At 50.0% G+C, this 19437-nt stretch overlaps 1 protein-coding gene across 1 annotated transcript; it reads right to left on the bottom strand.

Moving 5' to 3' along the window:
* Positions 1-1007: 1007 nt before the first annotated feature.
* On the bottom strand, positions 1008-18851 carry LOC111150021 (pistil-specific extensin-like protein). The gene is made up of 3 exons (XM_022507338.1): positions 18825-18851; positions 15916-16085; positions 1008-1457 (listed from the first exon to the last, which is right to left on the bottom strand). The coding sequence occupies exons 2-3, from the start codon at positions 16076-16078 to the stop codon at positions 1111-1113; spliced, it is 510 nt and encodes a 169-aa protein (XP_022363046.1). The 5' UTR covers positions 16079-16085; positions 18825-18851; the 3' UTR covers positions 1008-1110.
* Positions 18852-19437: the final 586 nt, after the last annotated feature.

Consider the following 19437-nt stretch of genomic DNA (forward strand, 5'->3'; position numbering starts at 1 on the left):
GTTAACTCCTTGGGGACAGGCCCACAGAGCAGCCAAGTGGCCTCTTCAGCCCCCACTGTCCTGGGCACTGCCTGTGCCTCAAGCACTGTAAATGAATCATCTCTAAAATCCCTAGAGGGCACTCAAGGTAGATTTTACAGGGAGGGGGCCTGAAGCCCGGAGGAGCTGCGTGGGGCTGCTCAGCGGCACCAGCAGGGGTGTGGGGATGAGAGGCCTGGCTCTGCCTGTCTACACCCGTGCCCCAGCTCATCGGCTGAGCACCTGCTGTATCCCGGGCTCTAGAGGTCCTCTCGGGTGTTGTTAGCAGTGAGGAGATAAAGAAGATGTACAGGTAAATATTACGTGGTAGGCAAAATGAGGGTTAGAGGTCAAAGAATGCCCGGGGTGCTTTGAGAGGTTGATCAGGGAAGCTCTCCGACAGGGTGGCGTTTCAGCGGAGACCTGAACGAAGCACAGGAACGGGCCCTACACCTACGGGGGCGCTCTGGACAGAAGAATAGCAAGCACAGTGCCAAGGCAGGAGCGTGTGCATCCTGGTCCAGGAACAGCGTGGAGGCCAGGCAGCCAGGGCGCAGAGGGGGCAAGAGGAGTACAGTGGGAAATGAGGCCAGAGAGGTAGCAGGTTGCTCCCACGGGGCCTTTCAGGCAGGCTGAGATAAGGAATCTAGATTTTAATCTGAGTGAGACAGGAAGACACTGGTGGGTTTTAAGCCAATAAATGACATAATCAAGCTTATGTGTTGAAAACATCACTCTGGCTGTTGGTGGAGAACAGATTGTGGGGCTGGGGAAGAAGAGGCAGCAACACCGCTTGGGAGGCTTTTGGGGTCAGCCCTGAGAGTGCTGTTGGTGACTGGGGCCAGGGTGGGGAGACCAGTTGGCTGTGGGTCTGAGAGAGATGAGCCAGGGAGAACTCCGAAGCCTTTGGCCCGAGCAGCTGGAAAGCCAGAGTTCCCATGACTGAGATGGGAAAGACCTAGGAGGGGTGGGGAGGGCTGGGGAGTCGGGAGCTTGCGCCTGACACCCAAGCAGAGCTGGGGAGTAGGTGGTGGATACGCAAGTCTGGAGTTCTGGGGAGTTCTGAGTTTGAGATGTAAATGTGGGCGTGTTTTAGGTGGCATTTAAAGTCCTGAATGTGGATGAGGTTACCTGAGTGGGTACAGATGGAGATGAGAAGTGGTCCAAGGACAGGCCTGCACCTTCTGTGCTTAGAGGCGGGGGAGGAGGAGACTGGGGGTGGCAGGCTGGAGGAAAGTCCGGAGGGGCGGGCCTAGGAGGCCTGCATGGAAAGCATTTCAGGGTCTCCGATGCTCTGGAGAGGCTTGTAAAATGAAGCCGAGGGCAGCATGCTGGACTTGGCAATGTGGAGGAAGTTTCCATGAGTCCTGGAGTGGGCGCAGAGGGAATGGCAGTGGGAGTGGAGAGCGGGAGCATGCCAGCTCTTTCGGGGACTTGTACTGTAAAGGGAGCAGAGCAATAAAGTGGTGATCAGAGGGACGTGGGATCAAAGGAGGGTTTTGGGGTTTTTTTAGGATTTGTTTATTAGAAAGAGAGAGAAAGCGTGTGTGCGCATGCATGAGCGCAAGTTGTGGGGGAGACAGGGCGAGAATCTTCAAGCAGACTCCCTGCTGAGCACAGAACCCCCATGCGGGGCTTGATCTCAAGACTCATGAGACCACGACCTGAGCTGAAATCAAGAGTTGGTCCCTTTTGTTTTTTTTTAAAGATTTTATTTATTCAACACAGAGAGAGATCACAAGTAGGCAGAAAGGCAGGCAGAGAGAAAGGAGGAAGCAGGCTCCCCGCTGAGCAGAGAGCCCGATGCTGCGGGGCTCGATCCCAGGACCCTGAGATCATGACCTGAGCTGAAGGCAGAGGCTTTAACCCACTGAGCCACCCAGGCACCCCAAGAGTTGGTCCCTTAATTGGCTGAGCCACCAAGCTGCCCTTCAAGGGAGGGGTTCTTCTGTGTCGTTTTCTCTTTTGTTTTAAATGTATTTTTTCAAGATTTTATTTATTTACTTAGGAGAGAGAGAAAACAGGGGCGCCTGGGTGGCTCAGTGGGTTAAAGCCTCTGCCTTCGGCTGGGCTCGTGGTCCCGGGGTCCTGGGATCAAGCCCTGTGTTGGGCTCTCTGCTCAGTGGGGAGCCTGCTTCTTCCTTTCTCTCTACCTGCCTCTCTGCCTACTTGTGATCTCTGTCTGCCCAATAAATAAATAAAATCTTAAAAAAAAAAAGATGGAGAGAGAGAGAGAGAACACAAGCGGGGTGAGCAGGAGAACCGAAGCAGACTCCCTGCTGAGCAGAGGGCTGGACAGCTGGGGGGCTGGGGCTCGAACCCAGGACTTCAGGATCAAGACCTGAGCCAAAGAAAACACTTAGCCGATGGAACCACCCAGGCACCCCTTGTCTTTTGTTTTAGATAGAGTGACGCTACAGCATGATCACACAGTGAGTGAGCCAAGAGGGAGGGTGCTGGTGCCACAGGAGACAGAGGTGGCGGTCATGAGTGAGGCCTTTGTGAGAAAGTAACAAGGGCCAGGACCAGGACCCAGGGACAGGGTGGCCTCAGGCAGGAGCATCCAGCATGAAAGGGAGGGAGGGCAAGGATGTGGAAGTAGGTGCAGGTGGGAAGGTATGGTATCGGTGGGAACATTCGAGAATCTGATGTTTGCTGAGAGCCTCGTGCAGCTGGGTGGGGTCTGATGTCTCCTAAATGCCCTCCATGCCACCTGCTGGGCCGAATGCTGCACCTTCCTTCCGTGGCTGACTAGCGTGACTCAGAACACCGTCATTAGGTGAGTATTAGCCGCGGCTCACAGGTAAAGGCAACTGAGGCTGATTCTTGCTCAATCAGGAAACACAGGGCCAGACCCGCACCGAGGCTACCTGTCGCACTGCATCGCCCGCACACCTGCTCCCCACCTGTACCTGTGCCCCAGCTGAACGAACAAGATCCACCTGTGTGGAAAGTTAAAAAAAAAAAAAAAACAGTGTGATACAGAGGCCACGTCGTGGGGGCCACAAGGAGTGGTATCGACACTGAGTCCTCAGGAGGGAGAGAGCACGCGTGTTAGAGACCCTCACTGCGGGGACCCGGAGCCCAGGACAGTTACCTCCCACTGCAGTGGTTCCCTCCACCTGCCTTCAGAGCCTCACCCCTCCTGCTCACCCCTGCTTCTCAGACCCTTCTGCTGCAGAAGGAATGCAGACCCCCCTCAGGGCAGCGGGAGCCGGGCCCAAGATACTTCCTCTCTGAATATTCTTCCTACTTGTATGTTTTATCTTCAAAATCCCTGGCCAGGTTTGTTTTCTTCTCCATGATAGGTCTGAGTAGTTGTCGTACCATTAAGAATGGATGAACTTACCAAGTATAATGAACCCTTCGGGAAGCCGTGCCATGTGTGGCCTCTGGCGGGCTTGATCTACCCCAACGCACCCCCTGCCCCCCCCACTTTGCCCCACCCACCCACCATCCAGCCCAGTGGCGGAGTCATGATGCAGGAAGTGGCAAACAAGGGCTCATTGAAAGCAAAATGGGAGGTCAGTGGCCCATGAAGGGTGAGGAAGAGTAGGTGGGCAGAGAAGAGCATTCTAGAATGAGGCACTGGGCTGAGGAAAGTAAGGAGGAGAGGCAGATGGGGGTGCCCAGCGGGGAGATGTGCAGACAGACTGCAGCACTTGCTTTATGAAACTTGGGGCAAAAAGCTAGCATTTCAGGGCTTCCCACATATGCAGCACTGTTTGGAGTGCCTTCCTTCCCCTAGAAATGATGATACACATTTTAAAGACTTTATTTATTTATTTATTTGTCAGAGAGAGGAGAGAGAGAGCGTGCACAAGCAGGCAGAGAGGCAGGCAGAGGCACAGAGAGAAGCAGGCTCCCCGCTGAGCAAGGAGCCCAATGTGGGGCTCAATCCTGGGACCCTGAGATCATGACCTGAGCCAAAGGCAGTGGCTTAACCATCCAGGCATCCCAATGATACACATTTTTTTTTTTTAATTTATTTGACAGACAGAGATCACAAGTAGGCAGAGAGTCAGGCAGAGAGAGAGAGAGAGAGGGAGGAGGAAGCAGGATCCCCACAGAGCAGAGAGCCTGATGTGGGGCTCGATCCCAGGACCCTGAGATCATGACCCGAGCCGAATGCAGAGGCCTCAACCCACTGAGCCACCCAGGTGCCCCAATGATACACATTTTATAAAGAGATTTTATTTTTTAATTTATTTTTTTAAAGACTTTATTTGTTTATTTGACAGAGAGAGATCACAAGTAGGCAGAGAAGCAGAGAGAGAGAGGCGGAGGAAGCCGGCTCCCTGCTGAGCAGAGAGCCTGATGCGGAACTCGATCCCAGGACCCTGAGATCATGACCCGAGCTGAACACAGAGGCTTAACCCACTGAGCCACCCAGGCGCTCCTATAAAGAGATTTTAAAGAGGAGATCCAGGCACAGCCGAGGTCAAGTACTTGCCCAGGGTCATACAGCTGTAAGTGAGTAAGAATCTGATGGCTGCAGGCACGTCCTATGGGATAAGGCCAGCCAGAGGGACTGGGACCAGACAGAGGGCCTGGAGTCTGCCCTTATCCATGGTGATGACAGTACCAGAAGGCTGCTGAGCAGAAGGGAGATAGGATAAAAATAATCATTTTGGAGAATCTGTCTGCCCAGATGGGGAAGGAACTGCAGGCAGGGAGACCACAGGGGAAGCTATTAAGTATTTAGGATGGGGATGCCTGGGTGGCTTAGTCAGTTAAGCATCTCACTTTGGTTTAGGTCATGATCTCCAGGTCCTGGGATTGAGCCCTGTGTTGGTGGGAGTCTGCTTCTCCCTCTGCTGCTTGTCCCTCTGCCCCTCCCCCTGCTCATGCTCTCTCTCTCTCTCTTGCAAATGAATAAAATCTTTAAAAAAAAATATTCAGGACATGGGTGCTGAGACCTTGGATTCGCAGACAGAATGCAAAGGACCGAGAACGACCAGAGCTGTTGCAAAGGCAGGTGGTAAGGCTTGTGTTTGGGAAGGGAGGAGTGGGGGGGGAGGCGTCAAAGATGACTCAGGATGTGAGCTGGGGTGGGTGAGAGAAGACTGATGCCAGGAGCAGAAAAATGGAAACTGGGAGGGCAGGCAAACTGTAGCTCACGCATGTGCAGTTTAAGATGATGACAGGACTCCCATATGGAAACATCCAGGAGGCAGAGGCAGCCTAGAGGGCAAGTCCAGCAGCAAGGTCAGGGAGAGGTGGCATCCAGGGCCCAGGGGGATCGCCCGCACGGAACCCACACTCGAGCCCATGAGGATGGGTGAGTTCTCTGTGGGGGGGGTGGGGGAGAGAGACAGGGAGGGGGCGTGAAGACAAGATCAAAGATGGCACCCGGGAAATCCTCTCCAGAAGGTGGAAGAGCAGCCAAGGAGAAGGAAGAATGGCCGAGTGGCAGGAGAGCCACACCAGAGCCAGCTTCCAGGCAGTTCTGAGAACTCTGCAAGTGGCTGGTGGCACCTGCCAGAAGAGATCAGGAGGAGGAGGTGGAAGGGAGGACTGGCCTGCTCTGAGTGTCCTCACACTTCCTGCATCCCTCTGTCTCTGCGTTGTAATTCTCTCCGCCACCCGCAGCCGCGGCCGTGACTACCAGGGCCACACCCGCCAGTGAAGGTCACGCGATCCCTTCTCTGTTGACTTAGGTGTGGCCGTATTTATCTGCCTCAAATTCAGACAAATGCGCTAGGAACACAAAGGCTTCAGGAGCTAATTCGCCAAGAAACTCAAGTAAACAAGAAAGGCACAGGTTTCCAGACTGTTCTAGAAGTAGACCGAGGCCACAGCAGTGGTGGCTTAAGGTGGATTTGGGTTCACAAGACCTCTAGGACTTTGGCAATCCTCAACACGGCTGCTGGCCCTCCAGTCCATTCACCTGAGCCCTAAACTAGAAAACAACTTTGGGCCAGTGGTGGCAGGTGCAGATGGTCAGAACCCCATGCGGAAGCTTCGAGAGCCTCCTGGGAGCAAGAAGGCCCTGCAAGCGCATTTCAAACACTGCCCCAGGACAGGTGTGGACCTGACACTGTGGGGACTCAGACTCCCTGAAGGCAGCCCTGTGGCTAAGGATTTTAGAACGAGCGGGGTGGACACGAGGGGGTCCTGGGTCCTTCTCGAGCCCTACTTTGGTCCTTGGGCTCTTGAAGGAAAAGGCATTTCCCAGAACCTCCCTTGGGGCAGATGCCTCCTTCTCCTCACCCAGAGTTTGCTGTGGCTCCTGGTCCAGCTCGTCCCACCCTCCACCACACGCCGTTTCTCTCTGTGCAGCCTTCCCTAAGAAGACTAAAGGATTTCTCCTCTGCTCTCCATGTTTCTGTTTTGTGAGAGCTTCATGGTCCCCTCTGCTGAGTGTTTCATCCCGGGGTGGGGGGGCTCCACAGCAGGCCCTCCAGGCTGATGGAATCTTGGCACGTCCTTCATACTTCCTGCTGGGTCCGTTGGTCCCGTCCAGCCTGCGACACTGAGGTAGACGTCAGCTAGTGAAATCCGGTCTCTACCTAAGTCACTTCTGGGGGCTGCGTGGCCTTGAGGGCGGGAGCCGTCTTCTCCTAGAGCCTTCTCAGCAAGGGACGCATCGAAGCTGTCAGCTGCAGAAGTGGCTCCTTTACACTTCCTGCTTGAAGCCCACGGCTCCGCTGGGCCAGGCCGTGGCGTGCTCCCCGGAGGCCCTCTCGGGTGCGGGGAAGGGAGGATCATCACATCCGAAGCACACAGGACCGCCCGGGCCGCTCCTCCACGGGCTCTCCGGGGGTGGGGGGTGGCTGCCCAGGACCCTCCCACAGCCACTCCCGCAGTGCAGGGTGTAAGGCGGTACAGCTTGAGGACGCCAGCTCAGCATCCTTTGTCACAATGAGAAAGGCGCACATCCCATTCAGTCCGTAGCTAGAAATGCAACCGACGGATACAACTGTGCGTGTGTAACAACATATGGAAGGTTATTCGTGATCTTTCCATTTGTAACAACGAAGACTATCAGCAGCCTGTCTACCAGGAAGGCACTGGTAAAGGGAGTTACGTACACGACAGACACCACACCGGAAAAGTTCAAGCAAGCTCTAAACGGACTGGTCTAGAATAGAACGGGCTCTCAGATATATGGGGGAAAAGTGAGGTGGGGAAAAAAAGATTTATAGAGGAGTGTATACAATATGCTACTATTTCAGTAAAAAAAAAAATGTGTGCATTCACCTACAATAAGCATAAATATCTCTGAGAGGACACTCCAGAAATCCAAACCATCAGTTGCCTTTGAGAGGAAGGTAACTCAGTGGGTTGGAAATAGGGAATGAAGGGACATTTTTTATTAACATGAATTTTGAACTACGTGACTATACTACCTAATTAATCAACCAATAAGAAAGGCAGTCTTACCGTGTTCATGCTGACGTATTTAACAAATATTAACTGTACTAGAGACAATTCTAAGGTAAAAGAGGCTTTGTGCCATCTAGTGCAATGGCCTTGTGGACTCAATGCCGCCCTCTTTTGACTACATTCCGCTGGGATGGAGGGGTCCTCTACCTGTCCTTGGGGGTGGGGGTACTGGCAGGGGGAAGGGCCATCTCCTCTTTCACTAGACCTCTGCAGGGCACCTGGCACTGCCCACATTGGGACAAGAGTCAACTGTCATGGTGACCGGTTTCACAAGAGTCCAAGCATGATGAGTCCAAGAGAAATCCAGGCAGTTTGTCTCTTTCCTTGTTGAACAAGTACAGGGCACCTGTTAGCACGAGCAGCACATGGAAGCAGCAGCTTTGGTCCCAAGCCTCAAAGCCTTTCCAGTCCGCCCTTAAACGTATGACGAGATACCCACCATCAAATACGACTGGCAAAAGCTTGGGGCGCCTGGGTGGCTCAGTGGGTTAAAGCCTCTGCCTTCAGCTCAGGTCATGTTCCTAGGGTCCTGGGATTGAGCCCCGCATCGGGCTCTCTGCTCTGCAGGGAGCCTGCTTCCTCCTCTCTCTCTGTCTGCCTCTCTGCCTACTTGTGATCTCTCTCTCTGTCAAATAAATAAATAAAATCTTAAAAAAAAAAAAAAGACTGGCAAAAGCTAAAAAACTTGGACAGTATAGTCTGTTGGCCAGGCTGGGGGGAAACATGTAGGAGCATACCACTGGCACAGCCTCCTGGGGAAAGGAATTTGGTAGTGCTAGTGGGACGATGGAACATTTGCCCTCTGGTCCAGCAATGCTAGTTCTAGGAACTGATCCCAAAGATTCACTTCCACAGACATATAGCAACACAGGCCTAAGCTTATTCACTGTACGCATTATTTGTAATAGAGCATTGGAACCACATTAAGTTCCCATCCATGGAAGCTAATTAAATACACCCAGCAATGCAATCCTGTGTAGCTATTGAAAAACAAATAAAAACAAACAAACAAAAAAAGACGAGAGAGAGAGAGAGATTCCCATTAGCTGATACAAAGTGATTTCTAGGATATCTTGTTAAATATGTAGTGTGCTACCTTTGTGTAAGGAAAAAAGGGAAAATAAGGTATAAATCTGAAAGAAGAAACATAGGAAGAGTAAACTAGAGGTGAGTAAGACAGGTCCTGTCGGGGGTAGGTAAGAACGGGCTGGAAGAGGATGGGAGGGAGATCTAAGTATTTTTGATATAGTCTCAGCTCCTGAATCATATGAATATTTTACAAATTCAAAAATATCTCAGGAGATTTTTTTTTTAATCCTGAAATTGACTACAAATACTAACACCTGAACCTAACTGTGTATCAAATTGATGATATAACCACACATAAAAAATAATAGAAGAATACAAATAAATTCTCAATATAGTTCATGGGCTTCCTAAGGACTACCAAAAAAAAAATCTTGAACTTTACTTAATAGGTTTGTCGTTGATAATGGCATGGTGTAGGAATTCTAAAACTCTTTTGCTGTTTTTGTATGAAGGATACCAAAAAATGAATAAATATATAGACGTTAGAAGTCAGAGGTTGCACTATGGAAAAAGGGAGATAAAATGTGGAAGGAAGATGAGGAAAAATCCTCAAGTTGTCAGATCTGAATTGGAGATAACAATATGGTAGATTTTTTTCTTTTCTTTCTTTCTTTCTTCCTTTCTTTTTTTTTTTTTTTTTTTTTGGTGGGGGGTTAAGTAAGCTCTAGTCTCAACACAGGGCTTGAACTCACAGAGGAATCAAGAGTTGCGTGCGCTACCACCTGAGCCAGCCAGGTGTCCCTAGAATTTTTTGGGTTTTTTTGCCCCTAGAATTTTTTAATGTTTTCATTTCGTTGAAATATAATTTATCTACAACAAAATTACAGATTTTAAGCATATAGTTTGGGTAAATGTATGCATTGATGTAACCATCAATCCAATGAAGATCTAGAACATTCGATCTGCCCAAAAGTTTCCTTACTCTCCTCCTTTACCCCTTTTCACACTCTTGCTCCCAATAATGGGTAATTTGTATTTCCCTCCTTTTTTTCTTAATCAGTCTTGCTAGGGGTCTATCAATTTTATTAATTTTATTCAAAGAACCCAACTTTTGGTTTTGTTTTCTTTGTTCTTGGTGTATTTCCATTTCACTAATCTCTGCTCTCATTATTTCATTTCTTGGGGTCTAACTGTTTTGTTGTGTTTTTTTTTTTTTTTTTTAGCTTGTCTTGTTTTACTCTTTGAGCTATAACATAATACATAAAATCCATCATGTGAAAGTGTACAAATCTGGGTGGTGAGGCACCTGGCTGGCTCACTCGGTAGAGAATGCAACTCTTGGTCTTGGGGTCCTAAGTTCAAGCCCCATGCTGGGTGTAGAGATTACTTAAAAAATAAAATAAAGGAAAAGGTACAAATCAATGGTTTTTGGTATACTCACTACATTGTACAACCATTGCCACTAATTCCAGAACACTTTTGTTACTCCAGAAGGAAGCTTATTAGCAGTCAGTCCCAATCCCCCTGCCAATCACTTGTCTACTTTCCTTCTCTACGGATTTGCCTTTTCTTAACATTTCATACAACTGGAATCAAACAACAGGTAGCCTTTTGCATCCAGCTTCTCTGACTTACCATAAGGTTTTCAAGGTCCATCCATGTTGTAACATGTAACTACATTCTTTTTTATTTTTTTTAAGATTTTATTTATTTATTTGACAGAGAGAGATCACAAATAGGCAGAGAGGCAGGCGGGGCGGTGGGGGGAAGCAGGCTCCTGCCGAGCAGAGAGCCCAATGCGGGGCTTGATCCCAAGACCCTGGGATCATGACCCGAGCCGAAGGCAGAGGCCTAACCCACTGAGCCACCAGTCACCCCCAAATAAATAAATTCTTTAAAAAATAAAAATAAAAAAATAAAGTTATTGGTTTTCCTCTAAGCACATCTTTAGTTGCAATACACAAATTTTGATATGCTGGCTTTCATTTTTGGTCAGTTTGAAGTATTTTTTTTTAATTTATATATTTGAGAGAGAGAGTGTGCAAGGAGGGAGAGGGGCCAAGAGAAGAGAGGAAGAGAGAATCTCAGACAGACTCCCTGCTGAGTGCAGAGCCTGACACAGGGCTCGATCTCACAACCCTGAGATCAGGACTTGAGCCAAAACCACGAATAGGACACTTAACTGACTGAGCCACCCAGGCACCCCCAGTTTGAAGTATTTTCTAACTTCACTGTTTGCTTCGTTGGCTCATTAGTTATAGAGAAATATATTTTCTGGGGCGCCTGGGTGGCTCAGTCGGTTAAGGCCTCTGCCTTCTGCTCAGGTCATGATACCAGGGTGCTGGGATGGAGCCCCGCATCGGGCTCTCTGCTCAGCAGGGAGCCTGCTTCCTCCTCTCTCTCTCTCTCTGCCTGCCTCTCGGCCTACTTGTGATCTCTGCCTGTCAAATAAATAAATTAAATCTTTAAAAAAAAAAAAAGAAAGATATATGTTTTCTCTTTTTTTAAGATTTTATTTTTAAATAATCTCTCTATGCAGCGTGGGGCTCAAACTCACAACACCAAGATCAAGAGTTGCGTGCTCTACCAACTGAGCCAGCCAGGCGCCCCTACAAATACATTAATTTGTAAACATTTGGGGATTTTTCCAGATATATTATTATTTATTTCTAGCTTAATTCCATTGTGATCAGAGAACATGTTCTGTGAGATTTTAATCTTTTGAATTTTATTTGATTTATTTATTTTTCAAGATTTTACTTATTTATTTGAGAGAGAAAGATGGAGAGAGCGCAAGCACGCAGAAGTAGGGGAGTGGCAGAGGGAGAGGGAGAAGCAGACTCCCCTCTCAGCAGGGAGCCCGACACAGGGCTCTATCCCAGGACCTGAGATCATGACCGGAGCCGAAGGCAGATGCTTAACCGACTGAGCCACCCAGGCGCCCCCAAATCTCTTCTTGTAAACGCACCAATCATACTGGATAAGGGTCCAGCCTAATGACCTAATTTTAACTTAGCACCTATGTAAGGACTCTATCTCCAAGTACAGTCATATTCTGAGGTGCTGGGGTGGGGGTGGTGAGGATTTCAATATATCAATAGTAGAAAAGTCTATCATGTTGCTACATTTTTTAAAAATTTTTTAAGATTTTATTTATTTATTTGACAGGCAGAGATCACAAGTAGGCAGAGAAGCAGGCAGAGAGAGAGGAGGAAGCAGGCTCCCCACTGAGCAGAGGGCCCGATGCGGAGCTCGATCCCAGGACCCTGGGATCATGACCTGAGCCGAAGGCAGAGGCTTTAACCCACTGAGCCAACCAGGCGCCCCTACATTTTTAAAATTTGTCTCCTATGTTCTTTTGTTCCTCGGTTCTCCTTTTTCTGCCTTCTTCTGAGGAACTGAATATAATTAATACTATATTTACATATTGTAATTCAATAATCAAGATATTAAGTATCATTAATGTTATATTTTACATCCTTTCTTTGCTTTGTAGCTATATCTCTTTTTATTATTTTTTAATGGTTGCCTTAGAAACTATAGTATTCAAGGTGCCTGGGTGGCTCAGTGGGTTAAGTGTCTGACTCTTGGTTTTGGCTCTTGATCTCAGGGTTGTGAGATCGAGCCTGGCGTCCACTCAGTGGGAAGTCTCTTTGAGATTCTCTCCCTCCCTCTGTCCCTTTCCCTACTTGCATGCATGCTCTCTCTCTCTCTCTCTCTAAAATAAAATCTTAAAAAAAAATTATAGTATGTATCACTAATTGATCACAGTCTAAATGAATTTCTTCACATTTTGCAAATATAAGAATGTTAATATAACTTTGTTTGCTCTCCCATTCTTTATACTGTTATATTTTATTCCTACATATGTCATAAACTGTATTTTTTTTTAAATATTTATTTGACAGACAGAGATCACAAGAAGGCAGAGAGGCAGGCAGAGAGAGAGGAGGAAGCAGGCTCCCTACTGAGAGGAGAGCCTGATGTGGGGCTCAATCCCAGGATCCCGGGATCATGACCTGAGCTGAAGGCAGAGGCTTTAACCCACCGAGCCAACCAGGCCCCCCATAAACTGTATTTTATGATAATATTACTTTTGCTGTAAAAAGACATTTGTCTGTTATGGAAATTAAGAAAAGAAAAAAAGCAGTGCTTTTAAATTTACCCAGATATTATCATTTTTGTGGTGCTTCATTCCTTCCTATGGATCCAAGTTGCCAAATTTCCCTTCAGCCTGAAGAACACCCTTTAGTGTTTCTCATAGTGCAGGCCTGCCAGCAGCAAATTCTCTCCTCTGTCATTTTTCTTAAAATGTTGTTCCTTCTCCCTCCTACTGCAAGGTATTTTCATCGGCTAAAGAATTCTAGATTCAAAGTCTTGTCAGCAGGATGCTTGGGTGGCTCAGTTAGTTAAGCCGCTGCCTTTGACTCAGGTCATGATCCCAGGGTCCTGGGATCGAGTCCCACATCAGGCTCCTTGCTCGGCAGGGAGCCTGCTTCTCTCACGGCCTCTGCCTGCTTGTGGGTTCTCTCTCTCTCTGATAAATAAATAAATAAATAAAATCTTTAAAAAAATAAAAAGAAAGTCTTGTCAGCGCGTTAGAGGTGCGACCCCACTGTCTTCCATCCTGCTCTCTTCCACATCACTGTTCCCTGATCTGTAACCCACCTGCTTTCAAAATGTCTTCTATACTTCTGGTTTTCAGCAGTCTCACTATCATGTGCCCACTCCAGGTGTGATTTTCTTTGTGCTCATCCTATGTGTGTCTTGCCAAGCTTTTTGAATCTGCAAGTGAATGTTTCTCATTAAATTTTAGATTTTTTTTTTTTTTAATCATTCTCTCTTCCAAATATTTTTTTCTGTCCCATTCTCTGTCTCCTCTCCTTCTGGACCCCCGGACACATATGTCAGACCATTTGATATCATCCCACAGATCACTGGGCACTGTTAATTTCTATTCGATACTTTTGTCTCTGATTTTCAGAGGACATCATTTCTCCAGACCGTCCTTAAACTCATGGGCTTTTCTTCTTCCAAGCCTTCTTCAATCTTCTTTTAAGCCCCTCCAAAGGATTTTTCAGTCCATTTGGTTCTTTTTTTACAGTTTTAATTATTCTGGTAAGACTCCTATTAAGACCACCATATATTCCAGGGGGGTCTGGGTGGCTCAGTTGGCTAAGCATCTGCCTCCAGCTCAGGTCGTGATCCTGGGGTTCCGAGATCGAGCCCCCCATCCATCTCCCTGCTCATCAGGGAGTCTGCTTCTCCCTCTGCCGCTCCCCCTGCTTGTGCTTTCTCTCTCTCAAATAAATAAATACATAAATAAAATCTTAAGGAAAAAAAAAGAAGAATCAAGAGACAGGACAACTAAAACCAGTCTGTGATCCCTGACTGGGTCTTGAATCTTTTTTAAAAAAACAAAACAAAATAAAATGCTATAATGGAAATTTTAGGGATATTTGAAGAAATGTAATTATGATAGGCAATCTAGATAATGATATTGCATCATTGTGAAGTTTCCTGGTCACTATGAAAACAGTTTGGCAATTCCTCAGAAAGTTAAACATAGACTTACGATATGATTCCCAGGCCTGCTTTTAGGCACAGGCCCTAAAGAACTGAAGCAGGGACCCAAACAGATACTTGTACACCCATGTTCACGGCATCATTCGCAGTCGCCAAAAGACGGAAACAACCCATATGTCCACCAACAGATAAATGGCTAAACAGAATATGGCCTATCCATGCAGTGCAATATTTTTTTTAAAAGATTTTATTTATTTATTTATTTGACAGATAGAGATCACAAGTAGGCAGAGAGGCAGGCAGAGAGAGAGGAGGAAGCAGGGTCCCCACCGAGCAGAGAGCTGGATGTGGGGCTCAATCCCAGGACCCTGGGATCATGACCTGAGCGGAAGGCAGAGGCTTTAACCCACTGAGCCACCCAGGCGCCCCCATGTAGTACAATATTATTCAGCCTTCAAAAGAAATGAAATTCTGGCACATCCTAGAAGCACAGATGAATCTTGAAGATATTATGCTAAGTGATATAAGCCAGACACAAAATGACAGACGCTGGATGATTCCACTTACACGAGGTACACAGTAGCATAAGCAAGTCTATGGAGATAGAGAGTAGAATCAAAGAGCGCCTGGGGGGCCCAGTTGGCTGAGTGTCGGACTCTTGACTTTGGTTCCAAGCCCCACATCAGCTTCATGCTCAGCAGGGAATCTGTTTCTCTCTCTGTCTCTCCCCCTCCTTTGCCCCTCCCCCCACTCATGCGTGTTCTCTCCCTTTCTCTTGCTCTCTCTAAAATAATAAGTAAATCTAAGGAAGAAAGGAAGAAAAAAACGAAAGAAAGAAAAGAAAAGAAGGGAGGAAGGAAGGAAGAAAAACAAACTAGAGATTACCAGGGCAGATGGGATGGTTGATGAAAAAGTTCTGGAAATGGATAGTGGTGATGGGACACAAGCTTATCAATATAGTTCATGCCACAGCTGTGAAGGTCTCCTGAGGCCTTCGGCAGATGGGGGTCAGTCCACCAAACCCAGAAATGAGCTGCGTGGCCGTGAGTGCTGCTGGGGTGGACCATGAGCTGTGCCCCGAGCACCCTCGCCCAGTTCCACGCCTTCCCAGGCCACATACACTCTGTGGGATCCATACAATCAGCTCTGTCTCTCTGGCCTCGAGAAGCATCCTCCTTTCCCCACCGGGCTGCCCACCCCCACAATTACGTCTGGCATGAGCTAGGCCGGCACATGGGGCCTTGCTTACATCCTGGCTTGTGCCGCGCGCCCCTTTCTGCCACAGCTCCCTCTCCATCTTCACCTCTGAGGCTCATGGAACGGCAGCCAGGCATGCCATCCTGTGCCCAGCCCAGACACAGGGTCCCCTAGAGCATCCCAGTGACCCGGGGCGGCCACCCGGCAGCAGGGAGATCTGGCAAAGGAGGGGGCAGAGCGCCAGCTCTGGGCAGCAACATGCTGCCACAGGAACAAGGCAGTGTCTAGAGAGGGCATGACAACGAGAGACTCGGGCCAAATACATCTGGTAACAGAGAGCAGCTGGGCCAGGCTGGAACACTGAGGAACATGGGTAGGGAACTCTGGCTGAAATGGGAAGGAAGCAGAGTACAGGTCTACTTTCAGGTTAGCCTATGACCATGACCTTACCAGGAGGCAGATGGCAGCCCTTCGGGGACAGCCAAGGCAGTGGAAAGATCGCTGTTCTCAATACCACCATTTGGCTCTTTGGTCTATAACCTAAAAACCCAGCTCCCGTAGGTGGGAAAGGGGAAGTCAGAATGGGAGACTCGCGGGCCGCTGTAAAGGACCAGCATGCCCCTGAAGCAGACTGATGGAGGCCTCCACGGCAGGCGCTGACCACCACCTCCTCTCCAGCACCAGGTTCTAGACTTATTAAAGCTTTACGTGGCACTTAGCAACGCAGGAATGCTGGCACACCCAGCAGGCACTTACCTGTGGCCGGTAGAGTAGGGGCGAACCGGAGGGGCAGGACGGAGAGGAAGAACAGGACTCCAGGGTTGGGAGCACAGGCTGCCAGGGAGACAAGGTCACAGCTCGCTTTGGGTCCCCCGTTCAGGAAGAGGAGCTTCTGTAGCTTCCAGAAGTCCTGCGCCATCCCACATCTGGGGACAAAATCAGCAGTCAGTGGCGCCCCATCCCTTCTTTGTTGCATCCACTTAAACTTTCCCCAGCTTCCTCATTCTGAGGATGACTTCACCCTTCGTGAGCAACAGAAGGTCCCAGAGGGGAATCTAAGTAGGCCGTGGGAGGGTCTGCCCTGTCCTCAAGCCATTCTCCTCTCAGTAGTCTCTGCTTTGCCGTCCTCAAGTGACTCCTCTATCCCAGGTCCTAAGGCAGTTCTCTGCTCCCCGGGGTCACTGGCAGCTGTTCCAAGTGGTCAGCTCCAGGGCTTGCTCCTGGCACAGGGTCAGCCCCAGGCAGGACTAGAAGGACGGGCCCAGAAGTCAGCCTGAAGACGGCACTGCTGAAGCCAGCTTCCTTCCTTCGCAGCCGCCACAGGCCTCAGCACGGTGGACATGGTTTCCACCCCCAGGTGGGTCATAAATGGGCGAGAAATTTCTCTGGGGAAGAGAGGGCCACAGACAAAGAAGAGCCAAGAACAGACCCAAAGGAGTAGCCATCACTGGGCCTCAAGACCGCTTCACAACGCCATGCCGAGGTGTCCTTCCCTTGTGGCTGTTCTGCTCACTCCCAGGGACGAAGGCTCACACGCCCTCCTACGCATTCACGAGACCCTATTCACCGGGCTCCCAGTTACTGTACTAAACCTGCCACCAATACAGCCCATGCCCCATAATCACCTGCCTATTCACACTCCTCCCCGAGAAGGACATCTATAAGACAGCACGGAAGCTTAATAAAAGGGTCTCAGGACGAAACAAGACCAGACCTTGGCTCATCTCTGCAGGAAACTCACAGCCCTCGTTCCTTCAATAACAGCGCCTACATGCCATGCTGGGAGTCAGACCCTGACCAAACCCAGTCCCTGCCTTCTAAGACCTCACATCCTGTTAGGGCCCCAGACATTTCTCCCCCAGGGGCTGCCAGACTGGAGCCCGCAGTAACGTTGCCCTACTTCTGCACACATGCACCTCGTCCACATCCTCCAAAGCCCGGCTGAAATGCTGTCTGCTCCCTGCTGCTCTCATAACACAGCCACTTAGCAGTGGGGTCTCCTGCCTCTGAATGTGCACAGCAGACACCTGTACTCTCTCATGACACATCACTTCCCTCCTGCAGTCCGTGTTCAGTAGGCACAAATGATCTTCTCTATAGACTTTTCTTTTTTTTAAAGTAGGCTCCATGCCCAGTGTGACGCCCAGTGAGGGACTCGAACTCACCACCCTGAGATCAAGACTCAGACCCCTAACCACTAAGCCATCCAGGCACCCCTACAGACTTTTCTTGAGGGCAAAGATCATTTTATACATCTGTGTATCCTTCAGACCGCCCTACACCAAACCAGGTACCTAACAGGCGGTCAAAAACAACGCACAGAACACCTAGCTTCCACATCAAGATGCCTGTTGGATGAGTGAAGGCTTGTTTGTGAAGCCACTGGGAATTCCCAGACTTAATAAATGATACATTTTATCACTAATTTAAAATTCCTTGTTAGGGGGCACCTGGGTAGCTCAGTGGGTTGAGCGACTGCCTTTGGCTCAGGTCATGATCCCGGATTTCCAGGATCGAGTCCCGCATCGGGCTCCCACCTCCTTGGGGAGTCTGCTTCTCCGTCTGACCTTCTCCTCTCTCCTGCTCTCTCTCACTCATTCTCTCTCAAATAAATAAAAATATTTTAAAAATTTTTTTTAATTCTTTGTTAGGGTTTTCCCAATTAATATGAAGTTTGAACTCAAAGCCAGTGGCATAGGACTCTGACGTATTCCTTCTGTGTGTGTATCCAGTCCTATGTAAATGTTATATAAAAATAATTCATATTCAGCTGTCTCTGCATGGTAGCACTCGAGTGTTCACATCCTCTAGGAATCTTCGGGAAGGGAAAGCATCTTCCGCACTGCATAGTGTGGGCTTTGCCCCCTCCCTAGAGGCTGTGGGGTAGGAACAGAACCCAGACCACAGCTGGTGGGAGGAGATCCACAGCTGATTCTCCATCGGAATCAGCCTTTAACCATCCCTCCTAGGAGAATGGGTTTGCCCATCAGCAGAGGAAGTGACTCCAAAATTTAGGAAAGGTCTCATGGTAGCAAAGGAATGTTTATAGAGTCTCGGAAATGACGGCTGGGATTTCACTAGGGGCGGGCCTGGGGTCAAAAACTTACACACATTATCTCATTTAGTCTTCGACACCTGAGGGGGCACGATCATCACCCCCCGTTTTGCAACTGAAAAAACGGATGCTCGAGAGATGCAGTAACTTTGCCCAGAGTCACAAACCCAAGCTTCTCTGACTCCAGACCGTGAGCTGAGATTGTCGCTCAAACCATCCAGTTCCCTTTCCCTCTTCTTGCACGAGCGGGTAAGACCCCACATCCTCTGGAAGAGACCGTAAGGATCATCCCCTCCAACCTCCCTCCGTGATAGCGGAGGAAACGCGCTCGGAGAGAGGAAGGGGCTCGTTCCCCGGGTCGCGCAGAGCCGGAGCCGCTCGGCAACGCGATCGCAGGGTGCCCCAGAATTCCAGCCCTGGCCGCACTGACGGGGGCGGTGGGGGACACCGAAGCCCCGAGCGGTGGCCCCGGGTCCGGATCCGTGAGGGGCAGAGCCGGATCCAGCCCCGGGCGCGCTCGCTGTCCTGCCCGGCTGGCGCTCCTCCTCGCCCCGCGGCGGCGCCAACCATCCCGCGGGCAGCAGCGCCCGGCCCGCGCCCCCGGGAGTACCTGTTGGCGGCGCGCGGGCTCTCGGCCGGGGACCCGGCGCTGGCGCGAAGCGAGCGGGGCCGCGCGGGCCGGAGGCGGACACTGGCCTCGCCGAGCCAGGCCTCCCCGGGCCACCTCGCCTCAGGACGTCGAGGCCCCGGGAGCGCGCGGCCGGCCGGCCGGACGCCGAGAATTTGGGAGCTTGTCCCTGGAGGCAGAGCCGCCTGGCTTCCTCCCCTCAAGCCCCCTACTCTGCCCCTCTACAGACCCCTAGCTCGAGGGCACCTGAGGGGGAGCAACGGCCACGCGGTCCTCAGAGTCAAGCAGCTGGGACCCTTGGAGGTTCCCATGGAAACGAGAGAGGCTCTTCACGCCTGCGCGGACGCGCTAGACACGGAGGGAAATGTAGTTTCCGGGCTGCTACCCGGCGGCCAAAAGAACGGACGCCAGATGGCGCCGGAGCGTCGCGGTGGGTTCTGGGTCCTTCTCCCGGATCCCATCCCCAAACCCCGGCGCGGGCGCTGCCGGCGTAGGGGAGGCCGTGGAGGCCTGAAAGGTAGTTTCTCTTGGCACCCGCGGCTCTGAGGAGTCTGGGGCGCAGGGTGAAGTGGCGAGGGCACGCTTTCTTCGGCGC

This window comes from Enhydra lutris, unplaced genomic scaffold (genome assembly GCF_002288905.1).
Source record: "Enhydra lutris kenyoni isolate GAN:26980312 unplaced genomic scaffold, ASM228890v2 scaffoldscaffold22, whole genome shotgun sequence".
Taxonomy (NCBI): Eukaryota; Metazoa; Chordata; class Mammalia; order Carnivora; family Mustelidae; genus Enhydra; species Enhydra lutris.